At 33.1% G+C, this 21309-nt stretch overlaps 2 protein-coding genes across 2 annotated transcripts in view; one reads left to right on the forward strand and one right to left on the reverse strand.

Moving 5' to 3' along the window:
• Positions 1–17485, forward strand: part of LOC148601074 (uncharacterized) — a 39706-nt gene extending 22221 nt beyond the window's left edge. Inside the window, exons 11-13 of the mRNA XM_088556124.1 lie at positions 1884–2065; positions 12016–12081; positions 14400–17485. Coding sequence (XP_088412250.1) covers positions 1884–2065; positions 12016–12081; positions 14400–15919 — 1768 coding nt within the window. The 3' untranslated portion in view covers positions 15920–17485. The remainder of the gene's footprint in view (positions 1–1883; positions 2066–12015; positions 12082–14399) is intronic.
• LOC148601076 (uncharacterized) lies at positions 4323–6130 on the reverse strand. Its single transcript, XM_088556125.1, has one exon. It carries the CDS (start codon positions 5987–5989, stop codon positions 4472–4474), a length of 1518 nt encoding a protein of 505 aa, XP_088412251.1. The 5' UTR covers positions 5990–6130; the 3' UTR covers positions 4323–4471.
• Positions 17486–21309: the final 3824 nt, after the last annotated feature.

Below are 21309 nucleotides of genomic sequence, written 5' to 3' on the forward strand. Positions count from 1 at the left end.
TTTCATGCAAGTACTGTTTTTCCTCAAAAAAAAGTTTTTTGTGTCATAACTTGATATTTACCCCGTGCTTTTGATGAAAAATGATAGTTGTTTGCCAAGAAACAAAAACAGGAAAAGGCAAAAAGAAAGCACACTATATTTTTTAGCCTCCATATTTTGACGTACACCCGCCGAGACTGATACCTATTATAATCTAATGAATAGGAGTTATCTTTCTTGGAAGATCAAAGTCTAGGTAATTTTAGTTAATTAACCCCTCTCCCCAATTTCTTTTTTCTTTTTTTTTAAATGAGGATTAAAGTTAAACTTCTTGAAATTTGAATAGATGAAAGGAACAACAAAATCTCTTGTCAGGAATTATGATGGTACAGAAGGCTCTATATTTTCTTCATAAAAATGTCTCATCAAATCGGCTATTTTAACATAATTTGGCTAAATTTTCTAATTTCACTTTATTTTCATCTACTATTTTGGTGCAACACATGTATTCACACATTGGAACTTCGTTTTTATTGAAGGTGCTTATTCAACTAGTGAATAATGCTATTTCAAATTTATTTGAAACACTTTAGTTTTTGGGGCTGACTTTGATATTTTCTGAACATGCTTCTTTCATCTTTATACATCTGCAAAAATTTGCATTTCCTAAAAGTTATATGCCTATTGTATTGTTTCACAATATTCTATACCACAAAGGTCAGAATGGGGTTGATTTTGGGGTTTAAAACTTGTAGAAATAAGGATTGAAGGCCTGGAATAAGCATTTCTTGATGTCTGGATGATAACTTGAGTTAAAATTAAAGGAAATGAATCTTTTTGAAGCTGTTCCACAAGAAACAATACCGCAAAAGGAATTCTCAGATTCATTTTTGGATTGTAACTTGAACTGCTTATGAAAGAGGTTCCTAACAATTATTAAAAATAAACATTTTCATGATGTCTGGACAATAGTTTAACTATAAGTACATGTAAATGAATTTTTGCAATTTTACCTCAAAGTGCCGTTACCACAAAATGAAAGTTGATTTTGATTTTTTTTTTTTTTTGGGGGGGGGGGGGTGGGAGGTGAGTTGTGACTTGAATCTTTTTTTAACTGCTTGCCCAAACTACCAAACTATGTAGAGTTTGACCTTTGTGGGGGTGGGGGGTGAGTTGTGATTTGAATCATTTTTGAACTACTTGCCCAAACTATGTAGGGTTTTGTGGTCATGTCAAGCTGTTTCCAACTTCGATTTTTTATTTATTTGTAGTTATCTTTTTAGAATGTTTGAATAATTTTTGCAATGTATCATTCTATTCTAAAGGGTTTTCTAGTTGAATGTAATTTAGCTTTAAAAAATGGCAAATTGTTTTTGGTGTATCAGCATTTACCTGACTCTTACATTGACAAGTACCTACACATCACAATGTATTTCATCATTATATTCATGTATCCCCATTCAATGATTGGGTGATATATTGGAATCACATAGTCCACCAGTCATTCAGTTCATCCATTTTCATTTCAATTATCTTAGCTCCCAATGAATGGATTGATATCAAATTCGGTACTGTGAAAGTACTTATATTCGTGGGTACCAGTTTTTCGTGGTTAAGGGGAAAGGTACAAGTTCGTGGATTCTTGAATTTGTGGTTATGATGATCCTGTTATACAATTTAAAGTAAATAGTTCTTTTCGTTGGGAATCAAATTTCATGGTTTACCCTACTCACAAAATCCATGAAAATTGGTACCTCACGAACAATAGTACTTCCACAGTATTTGGCTGTACATAGATGGAGCATACATTGTAAACAATTTAAGTTTATATATTTCTTCCTGTACGAGTGGGGATATATCTAACATGACAAGATGTACAACTTTATGTAACCTTTGCTTGACAGGAATCTCCCACCCTGCACTGTATGTAAATACAGAACTGAGTGTATCAAGTCCTATCTAGATCATTTACTCAATGGGCATCAGACAAGAAGCCAACAGACCGACCAATCTTTACATCCTATTTTTCTCAAAGACAGATTGATATGTGCATGTGGACTTTTTGTACAGGGTGATACCATGATAGGTAAGGTCATTTACCATGTGTAAACTGGACCATTCTCTCATAAGCCTTGAGTGAATGATCCAATTTTACCCTTCAATTAAATCTGGAAAAAAAATTGTTTTATACTTTAATAACTTGCTCTTGTTTTCATTGTGAAGATCATGGCTAATATTTTTTCTTCATTGATTTTTTTTCAATTTTCACATACAGAGTGTTACACAGGAAAAAATGCAACATATATTTTCATATGTTTAAAACATATGGAAACATGTGGTTAGGACCAGTGTGGAAATATATTTATTTTTACCCATTAAAACTCATGTATTGCATGTTTTGCCAGAATTTATATGACAAAATATGCCTTTAGTGATTGAAATCATTGGAGAAATATTTCTTTACCTATTAATATTGTAATGAGAGAGTATCATATATTTACATTTTAATTGAAAACATATGTTTTTCATACTTTACTTCATGGTGGTCCTAAACATATAAAAACACATGAAAATATATGTTTTGAAAGAAATGAAAAACAAAGTTGCAATTTTTCATGTGTAGATATTTCAGATTTTCATAGATATAGGTCACTAACTTCATTAGAAATGCCTGTGCCAAGTCAGGACCATTGCGGTACCAGCTGTTCCGGTGGTGTAATATCTATTTTGCCAGATTTATTTTGGACTTGACTTGATTATGGTTCGGTAATGTTGTTGTTACCCTTATTTGACATAAGTGTGTCTTGATATTTGTAAATTTATTTGGGGAAGTCAACATGCAAGTAGAAAGAACTAATGTGTTGGTTACAAATTTTTGACAATGGCACTTATTTAATCAATAAAAACAATAATTTCAGTTAGATTTTATTAAAGTTTGTTTTTGTCCATGTAGCTAATTGTAATAGTTTTATAAATCTAAGATCTATATGAGTTTTTATTAGGTTTGGTAATGGGTAGCTAGGACATGGATGTTCTAGCATACCTCATGGTTATTTAAAAGGATTCTTTCCATTGAGAATTATTTCAAAATAATGCAGAATTCTCAAAAGGTTTGACTTACAATGTATCCTACTAATTTTGATTCTCCCCCTAAACAAAAAAAAACAGATTGTGGTGTAAATTTTTTTCAAACCAATTGTTATAGATCCTTTCCCAAATTACTCAAATAAAACCCTGTATGTGTTTTAGGCATGAGATGGAAAAATCTAAAACAAACGCTATAGGACCTTTTCCAAAGTGGTCAGATAAACCCATGTAATAGGCATGAGATGGAAAAATCTCAAACAAACGCTATAGGACCTTTCCCAAAGTGGTCAGATAAACCCATGTAATAGGCATGAGATGGAAAAATCTCAAACAAACGCTATAGGACCTTTCCCAAAGTGGTCAGATAAAGCCATGTAATAGGTATGGATGGAAAATCTAAAACAAACGCTATAGAACCTTTCCCAAAGTGGTCAGATAAAGCCATGTGATAGGCATGGATGGAAAAATCTCTTACAAACGCTATAGGACCTTTCCCAAAGTGGTCAGATAAAGCCATGTAATAGGCATGAGATGGAAAAATCTCAAACAAACGCTATAGGACCTTTTCCAAAGTGGTCAGATAAAGCCATGTGATAGGCATGGATGGAAAAATCTCTTACAAACGCTATAGGACCTTTCCCAAAGTGGTCAGATAAAGCCATGTGATAGGCGTGGATGGAAAAATCTCTTACAAACGCTATAGGACCTTTCCCAAAGTGGTCAGATAAACCCATGTAATAGGCATGAGATGGAAAAATCTCAAACAAATGCTATAGAACCTTTCCCAAAGTGGTCAGATAAACCCATGTAATAGGCATGAGATGGAAAAATCTCAAACAAATGCTATAGCTCATTGCTCTGTTACTAAAGGTGTATTATTGTAACTATTAGAAGTAGACAAAATTGTTCATGAAACAATGAAAAAATCTTGAGGACACTATGTACAATTCAATCTTTACAGCATGCATATCTAGCAATGTCAATAACTTGCCAAATTATAAGGTTACTCAAAATTCTTAAAAGATATAATTCAAAGAGGCTCATATGCAAGTTCTACCAACATCTGTATACGGTTTGACAAAGTTTTAAAGTTGGTGGAAATTTTATGTCATGCATTAATCACTGAAGTATGTGAACTTTAAATATAAATTTTACATTTTCTTTTGAAACTGAAACTCTCTATTGACATGACCAATGAAAACAGTATGAAATTTCTTCACAGTTTACAGTACTTTAAGAATGATTAAGTTATCCCAGTTGAATTCTGGTTGTCTTTTATGACTGAACGATCCAAAATTTCTATTATTGAGAAGTTACATGGTACAATGTACTAACTTTGGTATCACTGAAAATTAGTTTTTCATCATTTCATATGACTCTCTATAACTTCTATTCCATTTTATAACTAGTATTCAGATATGTTTACATGGTACACTTTAGCTTTAGCATCACTATCCTCTGGTGTTGAGCAGCCTATCCAGAGCGATCCTTTTGAAATGAAAGAGAGTGACTCTGGGAGTTGTATCCCAGCATCCTTGGTATTATAGACCGTCAGTGGATGTCCCTCATTGTCCAGGACGTGTAGGTACCAAGTGAAGTGGTCAACTACTACTACATTGTCTTTCAGTGTGGTGGCTATACTTGCTGGGATGAATGGTGTATCTTTGTTTACGTCAGGATGTCCACTATAGATGTTCCTTATATCTCCTCCATCTAATAAAACCACTACTCTCCCTCTATCTTGTGAAGGATGACAGTCAACTGCATGTATGTGGCCTTTATCAGTACTTGTAATCTCATAGGGATATGTAAAAAGCGGTTTACCATTTTTGTCAAGTTCAAATTTACTCTCTTGTCGTCCTTCCATGTTGATAATAAACATTGCTCTCCTGCCTAGCTCATCGTTTATACCTCCAACAACAACTTTACACTCTCTAGTGATGTGAATAGCTGTGACATCGAATGGTGAAATGTCGTAGTTTGTGTCACTTACTCCATTTGTTGTTGCATTTATTTTTTGTGGTTTTGTTTCACTTGTGGATATTATAAGATTATTTGATGGATCACATGCCATACTATAGACAGGGGTGTTGAATGAACACTTTATCTTCAGTTTACCATTGGTTGGTATAACCTCGTGTATTGTGTCATCGATATTGCTACCCATCCATAGTGAGCCAGTTGAACTTGTACATAAATGTGATATGGCAGATAGTTCTGTTTGATAATGTTCAATAATTTGTAAGTTAATTCTTGTACCACATGAATTTGCTTGAAGTTCTCCAACTTTAGAAAGAGTTATGTCCCCTGGTACAAATGTTGGTACAGACATGAATAATGAAGTTGTTTGTGGTACAATGAATTCATGGAATGTTTTGAGCTTTGAAATATCTCTAAAGAATTTTTGAGAATTGGGTGTATTGATAAGATCGTCTAGTTCATTATTCTTAGCAATGCTTCCTTTCTGCACTTTCTCCATTGTTAGAATATCATTATCAATTGCAGTAAATACTTCTGATCCATTCAGCTGAAGATCACTTGTGAGTTTTACAATATGAATATCATCAACATTTTTTAAAGCATTTCTGTGATCATCAATTTGCTTTTCTTCATGGGTCAGTCTATTTTTCTGCAGAAATTTGTACTGTTCAAGATTACCGATAATACTTTTTAATTTTCTAATGGTATCCTGTATGTTCTCTTTGACATCTTTAACTCTCTTAACCTTTTCCTGATATGCTTCACTGATTTCTGTGAGATCATGCTCCTGGTGACCTTTATCTATGCAGATTGGACAAACAAGAAAGTCACATGACATACAAAAAAGACTGCAAAAGGCTGAATGTTCCTCGCATGATAAGTCAGTAAAGTCAATTTTAGTTTTCTTGAAACCCACAATTTGTTGTCTGTTCACATTCTCCATTTTCACATGAGTTGTATTGATATATAATCCAGATTATAATTTGTATACTAGAACTGGTTGTAGGAAGATAACAGACAGATTGGCATTGCTCTGCTCCTCATAGTTTAAAAAGATGAGATATTTCTTTGTACGCCCTTTAAGTTATCCACCTCTTTAAGTAAATAAATCTGATACACTTCCTACTTATTCAAATACGTGTCATGTAAACAAATATAACATTTACCTTGATACGTGTTATTCAAATACCTTGATATGCAGTTATTGTTACTGTGAATGATAATTCGGGTTTGTGTGGTTAAGATAAGTGCAAGTATTTGATTTAACACAATTTTAAGTCAAGATAAAGCTGATACATTACTATGTATGAATAGGGTTCTAAATGAATTGTTTATCTTTCGAAAGACTTGGTTGATATAAGTGTTTTGTTATATCACTTTCCAATTTTGTGTCTGTCTGACCTTGTTAGTATAACACTAGTCCAAATAATTATGTGGTCTTAGGTGGCCAATTTTTGTTTTGTTTGTTCCCCCCCCCCCTGTGTTAGTTGGGCATAAGTGCCAGATAAAAAAAAAATGCCCCCGTGAATGTCATGATTATCTGGACTATACAGGCAAATGAGCCACACATGAGAATCATATGGTTTGCACCATATGATTATCATATAAATTGAGCACCATATGATAATCATATGGTTTGCTTTACATATGATAATCGCATGATTATTATATGATAATCATATGTTGTTCACAAACGTATGATTGTCATATGTTTCCAAGCCAAAATTAACATACGAGAATCAAATGATAATCATGTTTTTCACAAACGTATGATTGTCATTTGTTTCCAAGCCAAAATTAACATACGAGAATCAAATGATAGTCATGTTTTTTCACAAACGTATGATTGTCATTTGTTTCCAAGCCAAAATTAACATACGAGAATCAAATGATAATCATGTTTTTCACAAACATATGATTGTCATTTGTTTCCAAGCCAAAGTTAACATATGAGAATCAAATGATAATCATATGCCTATCATATGTTAGATATCAAATGATTTCATTATACTCCCTTTACAAAACATGTCTTGACATGTCTTTTTTCTGAACCTACCTCATCTTTATACAGACTTGTTGCCATCATTTTGATATTGGTTTCCACAGACTCTTTAAACCAATTTGTGTTAAAAGTCAAGATGAAGAAAAACGATCATTTCTTCCACTATCGTTTGTCAACAAAGATATAGATGCAATTAACATCCTCCATCACAAAAACATAACCAACAAAATTCCCCCATATTTCAAAGACAAATTAATACCAGTTATTTCATATTCCTATACTTCACTTATTGCATCCAAAATTTCAAATGATAAAAGGTTATTGCAGAACCTCAAGATTGAGGACTTCAAGGCTAAACCACCTGACTGTTCTTGCATAAACTCTCCATTCATATATGGTCCTTCTAGTCACGTTGTTACGGGAGATTGAAGCAACATTAATTGGAATTATAATTTAAAGTTCTTATGGATGCCATGGAGCACTATGCAAAAAAAATGGATAAAATGAAAACAAGAAGACATTGATTCTGTGTCAGAGTGGGTAAAGGCTGTGTGGTCTTAAATTTTGAAACAAATGAAAGTTTTAAGAAGATCAATGAGTGACAATGCTACGTTAGTTTTCAATGACCCTGTTGTAGCAAAAACATTGTCTACTATACATGACAAATGTGTTGTCATACCAACTGAAAAAGCCTGAAACAAAATTGTTTTTGTCTGCAAAACATATTACATCCTGTTTTTATTATCAGAGGTGGACATAGAAAATAATAGCAGTGATAAGACCTACACTGCCACTACACTCTCAAAAGAAGAGACAGTGGATAGCCATAAATCTTTGCTATCCTTTTATGGTCTCTCTACTGAAACTGATGATTGTGATTTACTGTCTATGTACTGGATTCCTGAACTCCACAAGAATCCATACAAACAATGTTACATGGCTGAATCTGCAAAATGTACCACCAAACCTCTTTCAAAACTTTTAACTTCTAGACTCACAGCTGTTAAAGAGGGTCTCCAGTCTTACCACAGCACTTGTTACTCCTGTAGTGGTATTATTTCAGTGTGGATTCTAAAAAAATCAAAGATCTTTGGGAGATCCTCAATTCAAGATTATTATCAGAATATAATTACATTAAAAGCTATGATTTTTCAACACTGTATACTTCTATTCCCCTTACTCAGTTAAAATCTCGATTCAAAAACATTATACGTCGTTGTTTTAAAAAAAAAAAAAAGATGGTACTCCTAGATACAAATATATAGTTCTTGATAGAGACTCCACATACCGTACTTGGTAAAAATAATTCCATTTCATCTTCCAAATATACAGCAGCAGGTGTTTACAAAATGCTGGGATTTTTTATTGACAACATATTTGTCCAGTGTGGTGGGTGCGTTTTTCAACGAACGGTCGGCATTCCAAAGGGAACAAATTGTGTTCCTCTACTTGCTGGCCTATTCCTTCTTTCTTATGAGGCTGACTTTATAGCTGATCTGCTCTGAAAGAAAGAACATTGTTTAGCTAGATCCTTAAATCTCAGTTTCCACTATATATATATATATATATATATTATTTAAGAAACAATTCATGTAGGGGCTAGATTTGTACTAATTTTACATGGGTATGGCATTTATATTCGATTATTCAAAACGGAGCGACAGTGAGGTGTTTAATGAGAATATAAATGCCAAACCCATATTAAAATGAGTGCAAATCTACCCCTGGAAGGCATTATTTCTTTTCTAATATGACAAATACGGTAATTTTTGTGACAAAAATTTCCCTAGGAATAGCCAAAATAATGGCTGTTCCATTTAACCTCCCCCATATGGAAGTTGGATTAATTAAGAAATAAACCTTGATTACTCTTTCATATGATTACCAATGATTACCATATATGGCTTATTTGGCTGTGTAGCATAACCTTTGAACCTGAAATTTGTATTTGAATATTTGACATCATACACAAATATATTGTGTATTATTATTTTCATGTGGCCATCTTTAAAGACAGGACTTTTTATGGGCTACAGATGTCGGTCGTTTATACTTTGCATAACAACTTTATTTGTTAAAAAATGGGGAGATTTTCTGTTTTTGAACTTTGACTCAAATACCCTTAAAGCAATGTCAATGAAATTTGGTTAATTGTTTATTTATATTGATGTAAACTCGCTTTCAATTTTTGTAAATTTTCAATTTAACAATTTACAGATATTTGACTTTATTCATAAAAAAGGGGGTATTTCACAGTTGTTTTAGTTCAACTTGGTAATGGTTGCACCCATTCTCATGAAATTTTTGGAAGAAGCTTGATTCTATTTTTAGTAAGCTTCCTTTTCAATAGTTATAAATTTCTGATTTTCCATTTTCAAATCAGGGGACTTTGTTCATAAAAAGAGGGATTTTACATATTCATAAAATAACTAGAAAAGGCTCGATATTAAAATAGGAGATGTGATATGATTGCAAATGAGACTGTTGTTAAAAAAAAAGATGAAAGTCTACATAATTTATGGAAGAAAAATATAAAATGAATAACAGAAAAAACAATAACAACCACAAAACTACAGATTCCTGACTTATGACAGGCACATTAAGTATGATGCAGGGTGCTCAACTATCCCCTAACATGGGACAGTGGTGGGAAAATAAAATGATAAAATGAACGATAAAAATCTGTTGAACTCAAGTTCAACTCTTGAGATCAATACAGAATATATTTTTATATTTTGGATTATACATTTTTGAGTTATGGGACTTTGTTCGTACAAAAATGGATAATTGCCTGCTTTGGGACACATTCCATTGAATGGTGTGATATAGTGATTTGTTTATTTCCTTTGATTAAAGCTTTATTAATCATACCCTCCAGAACAAACTTTTGGGATATTAAGAAATTATATTGTCCATATGTCTGTCTGTTTGTCTGTCTATGTAATCTTTCATAATTCTTGTTGCAAGCATTTTAAGTTCATATAACATTTCTATTTGATCCAAATTTTATCTTGTGTCAAATATTTGATTAAAATTCAGAGCTGTATCGAGCTTGAACTTTGTGTCCATATTTGCCCCATCTGTTCAGGGTTCAACATCTATAAGCCTATCAAGCTCCACTAAACATTTTATTGGATAGTTGCAGAGGAAGCTTTGATGAAAAATTATACTTGTATGTTTAAATACTTGAAGGAATACACCATTAATTATTGTACAATGTTTGCAAAGGGAGATAATTCAAATAAAGAATTGACAATTTCAAGTGAGTGGTATCACTCAGTGAGCTTCTGCACAAATTTGGGTAAACTAAGAAAAGGAGTTTGTTTTAGATTCCAGTATGTTTAGACAATTTTTAATAGTCTTTGAAGAAGTAAATTGAAACGTATTCTTGTGTCTATTAAGACAAGAACTATTAAAGAATATAGATAAAAGAAAGAGATGTTAATATTGTGGTGAAAACATCTAACCAAATCATGTTTACACAGGTTCATATGGGGACAAAACTGATCATATAAAAATTGACTACAGACTCACTTAAAAATAATGTAAATGTGGAAAAAAATGTGATAAATAGAAATTCCATAAACAATCTCAAATCTTATCAAAGAGTGATATCTTTGATAAAATGTAATAAAAATTGTCTTTAAGGTTTTGAAAGTAATGAAATTGGTCAAAACAGTTTAGTTAATTTCTATTAAAAAAATATGTTCCACCATTTTGGGGTTTTTGATCCTATAAGGTCAAAAAAGCTGATGTCACTGGTCAATCACTGGAACTTCCATACTATATCTGTACTCTACACAAAAATTTGGTGTGAATGTAATTCCTATTATATCATTCAATACCTCTTTTATAACCAGTAAATATGTTTCTGGCTATTATTCAGCTGGATAATATTTTATTATTTCAGCAAAATAAAATAAAGGTATTGTCCTCAAATCAACTGAAGATTTAAGGGACTCCTTTTTGGCTTTCAAAATTGATTTAAGGAATGAAGTTCTTGCAGTAATGTTAACATTAAATGTGTGAAGCATGTTCCATTTAACACACTTGTTATTCAAAATCCTCACTTTTGTTAATAAACAGGAAGTGAATTGTAGTGATTTTAACCAAAAAAATTGGCGGGGAAATTCAAATTGATATACAGTGTCTAGTTCTGGAAAATTGTACATTCATCAAGGAAATATTTTTTTAAGATGAAATTAGTTTTATTTGAGTATAATGTAAGTGTAGGATAAATACTCAGGTAAAATAGTTTTGAATGTAAATGCAAATTAACTTTTGGACAGGTTTTAAAATGTGGGAAAACAGTGAAATGGAACAAAATTTGTAAATGTGTGTAAAGTTGGATACTGTTTAACTATTGGTTACAGCTTATACTTCAGAAATCAGTAGTCAAGATTAACATTTAGTTTCTACATATTTAGAAAAACAAATAGTTCTCAATAATATGTGAAGCACAAATGTTTGATTACAGTTTTGTTTTACATCATGAAAACTTTGAAAGTTTGTTCATGCTACAATTTTCACTAGAATCAAAAACTTCCAGTGCTAAGAGCACTTTGATTGTTCACTACATATCACTATACAGCCAGTAATTTTTTTCTCCACTGTCTTTACCTTTGTGTCATTGCTTTGTTATCTTCTAAAATTACTAACAAGACACATAAGTTTTATAAGGAGACAAATATATTAGGTAATCACCCTTTGCATGATTCTTAGGTGAGCCTATAGTATTTGCTATGCAAAAATAATACATTTGTAATAAAATGAACTGCCATAAATTGTTACATACAATGTAAATATTGAAAGGAATAGCAATTCAACGCCATAGAAAATAACTTGTGCAATATATGGAGAGTTAAAATAATGTGAGTCCTGAATATACATTTTTGATAACTTTCATGTTTTTTATGGATTAATTTTTTTTGTTAACTTTGAATTGTTCATTCTTATCTTTTTTCCAGCAACACATCTGACAACTTGTTATTACCTCAAAGATGGTTTATCAAAAAGGTTCAACTCAGTTCAAGGTATGTCTTAATTATTATAAAACAACCCAGTGTTGGTCCAGGAAATTCTAATGGTAGTTTTTCATGTAGATATTTTTATAGTGATTTAAGAGTGGAGGGACATATGTTGTATGCCATTTCAGAGTGGATGGGACATATGTTGTATGTGATTCAAGAGTGGATGACATATGTTGTATGTGATTTCAGAGTGGAGGGGACATATGTTGTATGTGATTTAACAGTGGAGGAACATATGTTGTATGTCATTTCAGAGTGGATGGGACATATGTTGTATGTGATTCAAGAGTGGATGTGACATATGTTGTATGTGATTTCAGAGTGGAGAGACTTGTTGTATGTCATTTCAGAGTGGAGGGGACATATGTTGTATGTCATTTCAGAGTGGAGGGGACATATGTTGTAGTTGATTTAAAAGTGGATGGGACATATGTTGTGAGTGATTTAAGAGTAGATGGGACATATTTTGTATGTGATTTAAGAGTGGAGGGACATATGTTGTTAGTAATTTCAGAGTTGAGGGGACATATGTTGTATGTGATTTAAGAGTGGATAGGACATATGTTGTAAGGGATTTTAAGAGTGGGAATTTGCCTAGCAAGACAATGCATGCAACTTCATGTTAATTTACCCAGTGACATTTTTATTTTTTATGCCTATGCTTTCGTTTTTTTATCAAATTTTCTTTCTCTATTTGCTGCAATAACTCAATATTTTATATAACTACATACTGTCATTGTTGTGGGCATTAGATGTCTGAAAATAATGGCAATTATCAGGCAGTATTTTCAGGCATTAACTTTAGTATACATGTATAGATCTTCATGAAATTATACCACAAGGGGCATTTCACAAGATGCTATACCACAAAAGGAAGGCTTGAGTTCTTTGGTTTGTGAAATTAATCGTTTAGGAATCAGGGGTCAAAAAGCATTTTAAAGATGTCTAGACAACAACTTGACTACTGGTATAAGCAAATGGATCTCTGTGAAATTATACCACAAAGACAAATACCCCGAAGAAATGCTGAGAATGATATTGGAGGTTATTACTAAATAAGGATCTTTTTAAATATCTTATCACAATCAAAATTCAGAGTTGTACCAAGCTTGAGTGCTGTGTCCATATCAGTAAAAGGTTAAATTTCTGTGGTCATACCAAACTGCACTGTGTAGAACATTTTATTTAGCTCTTGACTCAGGCTTTGACTGTCATGAGATCTTAATCATGACCAAGACTGTCCTGCGACTTTAAATTATGACCAAGACTGTCATGCGACTTTAAATTATGACCAAGACTGTCATGCGACGTTAAATTATGACCAAGACTGTCATGTTACTTTAAATTATGACCAAGACTGTCATGTTACTTTAAATCATGACCAAGACTGTCCTGCGACTTTAAATTATGACCAAGACTGTCGTGTGACTTTAAATTATGACCAAGACTGTCCTGCGACTTTAAATTATGACCAAGACTGTCCTGCAACTTTAAATTATGACCAAGACTGTCATGCGACTTTAAATTATGACCAAGACTGTCATGCGACGTTAAATTATGACCAAGACTGTCATGTTACTTTAAATTATGACCAAGACTGTCATGTTACTTTAAATCATGACCAAGACTGTCCTGCGACTTTAAATTATGACCAAGACTGTCGTGTGACTTTAAATTATGACCAAGACTGTCCTGCGACTTTAAATTATGACCAAGACTGTCATGCGACTTTAAATTATGACCAAGACTGTCATGTTACTTTAAATTATGACCAAGACTGTCATGTTACTTTAAATTATGACCAAGACTGTCATGCGACTTTAAATTATGACCAAGACTGTCATGTTACTTTAAATCATGACCAAGACTGTCATGCGACTTTAAATTATGACCAAGACTGTTATGCGACTTTAAATTATGACCAAGACTGTCGTGTTACTTTAAATTATGACCAAGACTGTCGTGTTACTTTAAATTATGACCAAGACTGTCGTGCAACTTTAAATTATGACCAAGACTTCTTGCAACCTTAATAATGACTTACTAGTAATGCACTTCTGAGGAAAAATTGTTAAAGATCTTTTCATATGTTAGCAATCGGCACTTCCTGATGTTTTATGTACTGCGATGAATTTCATAAGTCTTTGACCTCAGAAATCAAAGTCAGACTGATCATTTGTTTTAATTGCACAATATATTTAGCTTTGGATTTCATTTAACTGGCTTTTACTGCTGATTATAACTGGAGATGCTTAGACATCTTTGTAAATGTTCAGTACTAAAACAATTTTTACTAGTTCCTTTCCTTTAATTTTTTATAGGACAAAAGTGTGATGGAAAAGATGAAAATAAGGTTGTGCCAGACAGCTTGAAGAATACAAATACTGCTTCTACATCATCAGACAGGACCCTCATACATAGTGAATCCAGTGATGGTAATAAATTTGTGGCTGTCATGGACAGTAATCATAGTTATAGTTATGTGAAGGAACCAGCTAAGGTTAACCATGATCATCATTACGGTAACAAAAATGACAGGTTTAAGGATGGTTCAAACAGCTATTTGGCATCCAGTTACTTACAATTTCTTAGTGGACAGGTGAAACCAGGAAGTTATCAAAAACATGATACTGAAGCAGTGCAAGCCCCAATGGATACAATTATACAAGATGCTAAACAGGAAAGGATGCGAACATCTGCAGATGTGAATAAACAGGACAGAATGCAAACTTCTGTTGGTATGAATAAACAATATTGTATGCAAACGTCTACAAATCCGAATAAACAGGGTGGTAAGCACACTTCAGATACAAATAAACAGGGGAGTAAACAAACTTCTATGGATGTGAATAAAAAAGGTGGTAAGCATTCTGCAAATGTGAATAAACAGGATGGTAAGGATTCTATAGATGTGAATAAACAAGGTGGTAAGCATTCTACAGATGTGAATAAACAGGATGGTAAGCATTCTACAGATGTGAATAAACAAGGTGGAAAGAAAATTACAGGTGTTAATAAACATGTTGGTATTCAAACTTTTAAAGATTTCAATAAACAGAACGACATGCAGACTTCCTCGGGGCATGATAATCGTGCAAAAAATTTGTTAAATGAAACAACCAAACCAGTAACTTATTATGAGAGAAGAGTTATCCTTCCTTTGTTAAATCCAACTACACAAAATAGTAATCGTAAACAAACAGTGTTGATGAAGGTTGAAGTTGTTGGAAATGAATTACCAAGTAGTTATAGTCAAAATGATAATGTCACTTCTATAGACCAATCTCAAGGACCTGTAGTGACATCGTTCAATGATCAAAATAAGAATCAAATGGAATTGAAAACAGCGGATTCTTCAAGAACTACCAGTACAGTTAGGGTCTACAAAAAGGATTTGACTTCTGGTAGTATCAAAGAGGAAAAAAAGGCTTCTCCCTCAAAATTGACTTCAGACAATGTGCTTATAGTCAAGGTTTTAGACTCATCAGATAATTTTTCAGAATCAACAGAAATTGGAGCTGATTTGTATAACATGTTGTCCAGTCATAACTATTGTCTTCCATTGTGGCGACATTTACGTATAATTAAAGAAACACCTAAAGCCAGTGTTTATAATCTGAAAGTTAAAGATAATGTCCTTACTACTCCAACATGCTTCTATTCTACAAATAAAAGCTTGAACTTATTTTACCTTGAAAAGGACGACTTATGGAGACGAGTGATTAATTTTGCAGGTTTAGGAACACTGTCTAATGATGCTACAAATCATGCTGTTAATATCCTTTTGGATCAGCTTAAAGAATTTGTTAACAATAATAAGCACAAAAGAAGTGTTGATTAAGAAAAAAGTCATGCAGCAAGTAGCAATGTTAACTTGAGGGAATGAAGTTGGTCTTACCTTTATTGAATTGACCATTAACTGAGAAATTTAAACTTTCTATTAGATACATGTTTAAATACTTCTCTGTCTAAGAATCAGGCAAACTTTATAAAACTGATGGCACATGAAGAAAAAAATGCAGAGATTTTATTGCAAAATCTAAGTATTTATACCTTATAACCTCTAGAAATAACCATCAAAGTGTATGTAAACTTTGCATTTTTATGATTTTGTTATGTCAAATGTAGTTGAAATGCACTATGGAAATACAGCCGGAAAATTTCACCACATTTTTTCCTTATATAAGAGATAAAAAAATATCAAGATCACATATGCTTCAAGACAAATTGAATTAGCCTTGTTTTTTTCTAGATGTGTTGAATGTATATTTGGCCAAATTAAGGAAAATGATGTGCCACCCATTGCTTGATTTTAATGCGGAATGGTACTTATAAAAATACCAATGGAATGATGGTTAGTTAAATTTCCCCTTATCAATTGTCCATTTACCTACCTAAGGAAGTCTAGCAGAATATGTTCAAATGATCAAATCTTATTTTCTGAACTTAACTGTGTTACTTGCTGTAAATATTTTGAACATACTAAGTTAGGTAAAGGTTAAAATAATGCAGATGAAAAAAGTGAATCATTGTAATAAGACTGCATGTCTGAAAGTTACTCTGTTTTAAAAAAAATTCATAGCATACTGATTTTCAATAGTATTAAAATGGGCAGATAAGTGTGAAAAAGTACCTAAGAAACTGATTTTTAATACATTAAAGTGCTAATGATGTTTAAAATAGGAAAAATGAATACCCTTGATATGCTCACTTAATGCAATCTGTGAAAATTTGTAACTGCAAAAAAAATAGTAAAAATGTTTTATTTTTCATTTTTTATCCTGAAATTCCTTCTTATAGTATATAACTGTGTGGTAAATTGATAATTTATTGTTTTTACATTATAACAGTTGTTCACAAAATGGGAAATATTAGCTATTGAACAACACTTGGTAAAAAATTCTTTTTAGGAAGTTAGCATTAAATTTGATGTCTTTTTATTTTATGCAAGTGTTAGATCTTATTTATTTATGAAATAAATGATTGATAAAATTATCTTTTTGAAAAATGCATGTACTCCAAATGATTCCATTTCTTGGAATTGATTTGATGACCTCAAACAAGAATTATTGCTGAAGATTTGATTATTGTTGCATTTATTGTATGATTACAATATCAGATAGGGTGAAAATTGTACTTAGTTTAAAGAAACTTTCCATTGATAAAATGATCCAAATGATAAAGTATATCAGTGATCAAGTCAAAATAACTGAACATTTCTTTAAATAAAAGAGATTGTTTACTGTTAAGCAGAGTAACTGCTTTGTGATATATTTTTTTAAAAACTTTTGTGCTATTGGCTTCTTGCTAGAAAGGGTATTTAGATTTGCTTTATACTATCAGAATTCTAGTCTTATTTTGATTATGTTACTTGAGTTCTAAATAAAATGTGCAGTGGATATATTCAGATACATTATTATTTTTTCACTAATAAAGTAATGAAAGAGTAATCAAGGGAACCAAGGTTCTAGCCGAAAGCAAAAGAAAGTAATCCAGGGACGAAGACCAGACATGGAAAACAGATATACACAACAAAGAACATTAAGTAACCAAAATAATACATACAAAGTTACGAAAGCAAATGAGCAACTCAGACCCCACTAAAAACTGGGAGCATGAACCAGGTGCACCAGTAGGGTAAGCGTCCTCTTCTTTTCTAGAAACACCCGCCGAGTTGCTCATAAAAAAGTCTGTATCATGGTGCAGATGGATACAGCATAATGATCTGCAAGTTCATGATGGCGACCATTAAACTTCTGTAGTGATTACTTCAATCTTGTAGCAAAATAACCCTGTTCCAGAAGCCGTACTGTAAGAGTCCTAGCGTGATACAAAAAGTTTGCGTAATTACAGCAAGTTACGGCAACTAGTTATGAACAAAGTTTGTGATTTGTATATGGTTATTTTCTTGTGGTTGAGGAGGCATATGATTAATCCAAAATGGAACGAGTTATGTACCTAGAGCGTAGAGATCAGCCCTTACATCAGACTCAGATACATAGGGGTGGCCTGGCATGTGCCCCCCATTGGGATATTTTCTGTGTGCATGAAATATAGATTTTTCACAAATTCTACCCCCAACAAGAGGCTCCCAGGAGCCTGAATCGTTAACCTTATTGAATTTTGCCTTTCAAAGGCAATAAATTAAACAAGTTGTCCAACAATTTTGACTCAAGAAGCCTTTGGTAGGACTCATCACAAGATCTTTTCAACAATTGAAAGTTTCTTTTAATCTATCATAGTTTTCAAGATATTGACTGAAAACTATTAAAAAAGTCATTTTTCCCCTTTCAAGGGCAAGAACTCTTACCAGGAGTCTGAAGACTTTTGTAGTCCTAATAATATGGATCATTTAACTATTGAAAGAATTTGGATAAACCTAACGGTTCTGGAGATATATGTGAAAAACTACTGTCTGACCCTTATGTTCTATTTTTTGTAAGGGCGGCCATGTTTTTTGACGAATCAAAAATCCCCACATCAGTTCTAGGAACATTCATACCAAGTTTGTTTTCAATTGGTCAAGAAGTGTCAGAGGAGAAGATTTTTGACAGAAATAACATTAAAAATAGCAAAAATCGTTGAAAAGGGGCAATAACTCCAACATGGCTTAACGGATTAAAACCAAAATTTGACCAGGGATAGATCTCATCATGCTGAACACTTTTACTCGTGTCAAAATTCAGCTAAACCTAACAGTTCAGGAGATATATGTGAAAAACTACTGTCTGACCCTTATGTTCTATTTTTAGTAACGGCGTCCATGTTTTTATGCAAATCAAAAATCCCCACATCAGTTCTATGCAGTATATCCCAAGGAACATTCATACCAAGTTCGGTTTCACTTGGTCAAAGTAGTGCCAGAGGAGAAGATTTTTGAAAGAAATAACATTAAAAACAGCAAAAATCATTGAAAAGGGGCAATAATTCAAGCATGGCTTAGGTCTCACTAACCACTTCCGGGTCAAATGGCCATGTAGTACCAAAAACACACTGAACCTAGACATATGCATTGTAAGTGCATTATTTGTGTGTATTATGATTAAAAGTAGTCAAAATGAAGCTGAGAATGTGTACTTTAAAATCATATATGTAATTAACTACAAAAGTGTATGAATATTGTTTACATGTGTGAGTAATTTGCCTCCATGCTGTCAGCAGAACAGGTAAAAATGTGGATTTTCAGTATTATTTATTCAAGTAAATTTTGTGAAGAATTTCTTCTATCATCGTACCATTAGCATAATGATTTTGGAAGCCTTATTTTCCAAGCTTCGGAACGGTATGCAGCTTTAAGATGTCTTTGTCCTGGGAATTCAGTGAGACTTTGAAAATTACTTTTTTAACATGTAAAGTAATGGAAACGTTAGAAGTGGTTAGTGAGACCTCATCGGATTAAAACCAAAATTTGACCAGAGATAGATCTCATCATGCTGAACACTTTTACTTTGTCAGAATTCAGCTAAACATAACGGTTTAGGATATATGTGAAAAACTACTGTCTGACCCCTATGTTCTATTTTTAGTAACGGCGGCCTTGTTTTTTGACGATTAAAAAATCCCCACATCAGTTCTATGCAACATATCCCAAGGAACATTCACACCAAGTTTGGTTCTAATTAGTCGAGTAGTTTCAGAGGAGAAGAGTTTTGTATAATTGTTAACGACGACGACGGACGCCAAGTGATTGCAATAGCTCGCATGGCCTTCGGCAAGGTGAGCTAAAATATAGTAATTATTCAAAATGGAATAGTTATGTACCTAGAATACCTAGAGTTCAGCCCTTATATTAGGCTCAGATACATAGGGGGTGGCCTGATATGTGCCAGCGGCGCCAACCCCCTCCCCCCCCCTTCCCCCCATCCCCTTTCTGAGACTATGGATTCGCCCAAAAAACGTGCATGTAGTAACCTGATAGACTTTGCTCATATGGACTAAATATTTATCAGGTGGTTTACTTAATCTAGAAACATTTTGATTTCCAAGGTCATATGTCTAAAGGACAAGGTCACACTGAACACTTTTGTTTAGGGCCATATTGGTAGTACTAAGTCTAAGGAAAACCTTTTTTTTTACTTAATATAGTCTCAGCGTTCTTGCTTGACTTTGGTCATTTTATGGTTTTCCATGTTTTCCATAGAAAAGGGTGGCACATATCTCTTCCCATTATGCAGCAAGAAAATATTCACCATTTTTGAAGGAGGTCATTTGATATTTGTCGACATCCACAATTAAATTGCATGGTTCATCAGGTACCGATCATTTGATTAATGTGGGAGGGGGGGGGGTCTTTCAAATTTATTGTGGAAAAATACTCCAATTTTGAGGAATTTCATACGACGGCGAAAAAAATCGCTCGTATAAAGGTATAACATACGTATACAGTAACTGTCGTCTGTTGTGTGTATACAATTCAATTTACAAACAATTACTTGAGTGCAAGAAAATAAATCTTTATGAAATTGTATCACAAGGTGCCATGATACAAAAAAAATGTCGGGGTTGGTTTGGAGTGTGACATTAACTGAATTAGAGACTGGAAACAAGCATTTTCGTGATATCTGGACATTAACTTGATTTGATTTAAGGGGTGCCTGAACTGTTGAGGGTTCGGCCTCTGCGGTTCTTTCAAGCTGCGCCCAGCGAAGCTTTTTATTTCAATCTGCAATGGACGAATGATATTTCAATTAAATACGTTTGACTGCTTCTTAAAATGCAAGTTATTTTCGCACTATTTTTCGGGGGAAAAATCCTAATCGATCCGCAGAAAATGACACGCACTTTCACAATTTAATTTCGGCACCTTCGAATTAATTCGACTTTAGTAGCTCCCATTTATTTCTGGATTTCCCTTTACTACAGGACCCGTCAGTTGATATTGACAACTACAGTTCCAATTCCCTGTTTTATGTATGTGTAAGCCATGGTAATAAGCGTGGTAACAATTTGTCGTCGAAAGCACCAACAATAATTTCGTGATATTCACGTACGATTCATCTAGATGGAAGTTGTTTTTATGATTTTCATCGGTTTTTCAATGAACCATTTATTGTATATTGTGTGATGTTCGCAACCTAGTCCATGCATGTTTTCAGTGGTTTATTTTTCAAAGCACTTTCATATATTTTATACTCCAGCTTGCAAAATGAGTGTATATTGTGGTACGGGTGCCCGTCCCTCCGTTCGTTCTTCTGTTACGCAGATGGGTTTCCCTTTCTGATCTATTATTTC

This window comes from Perna viridis, chromosome 12 (genome assembly GCF_037379345.1).
Source record: "Perna viridis isolate PV_CMFRI_1.1 ecotype Kerala chromosome 12, ASM3737934v1, whole genome shotgun sequence".
NCBI classification, from domain to species: Eukaryota; Metazoa; Mollusca; class Bivalvia; order Mytilida; family Mytilidae; genus Perna; species Perna viridis.

Excerpts from the sequence above, each read along its gene's own strand:
- LOC148601076 (XM_088556125.1), bottom strand. The coding sequence starts at position 5,989 with ATGGAGAATGTGAACAGACAACAAATTGTGGGTTTCAAGAAAACTAAA.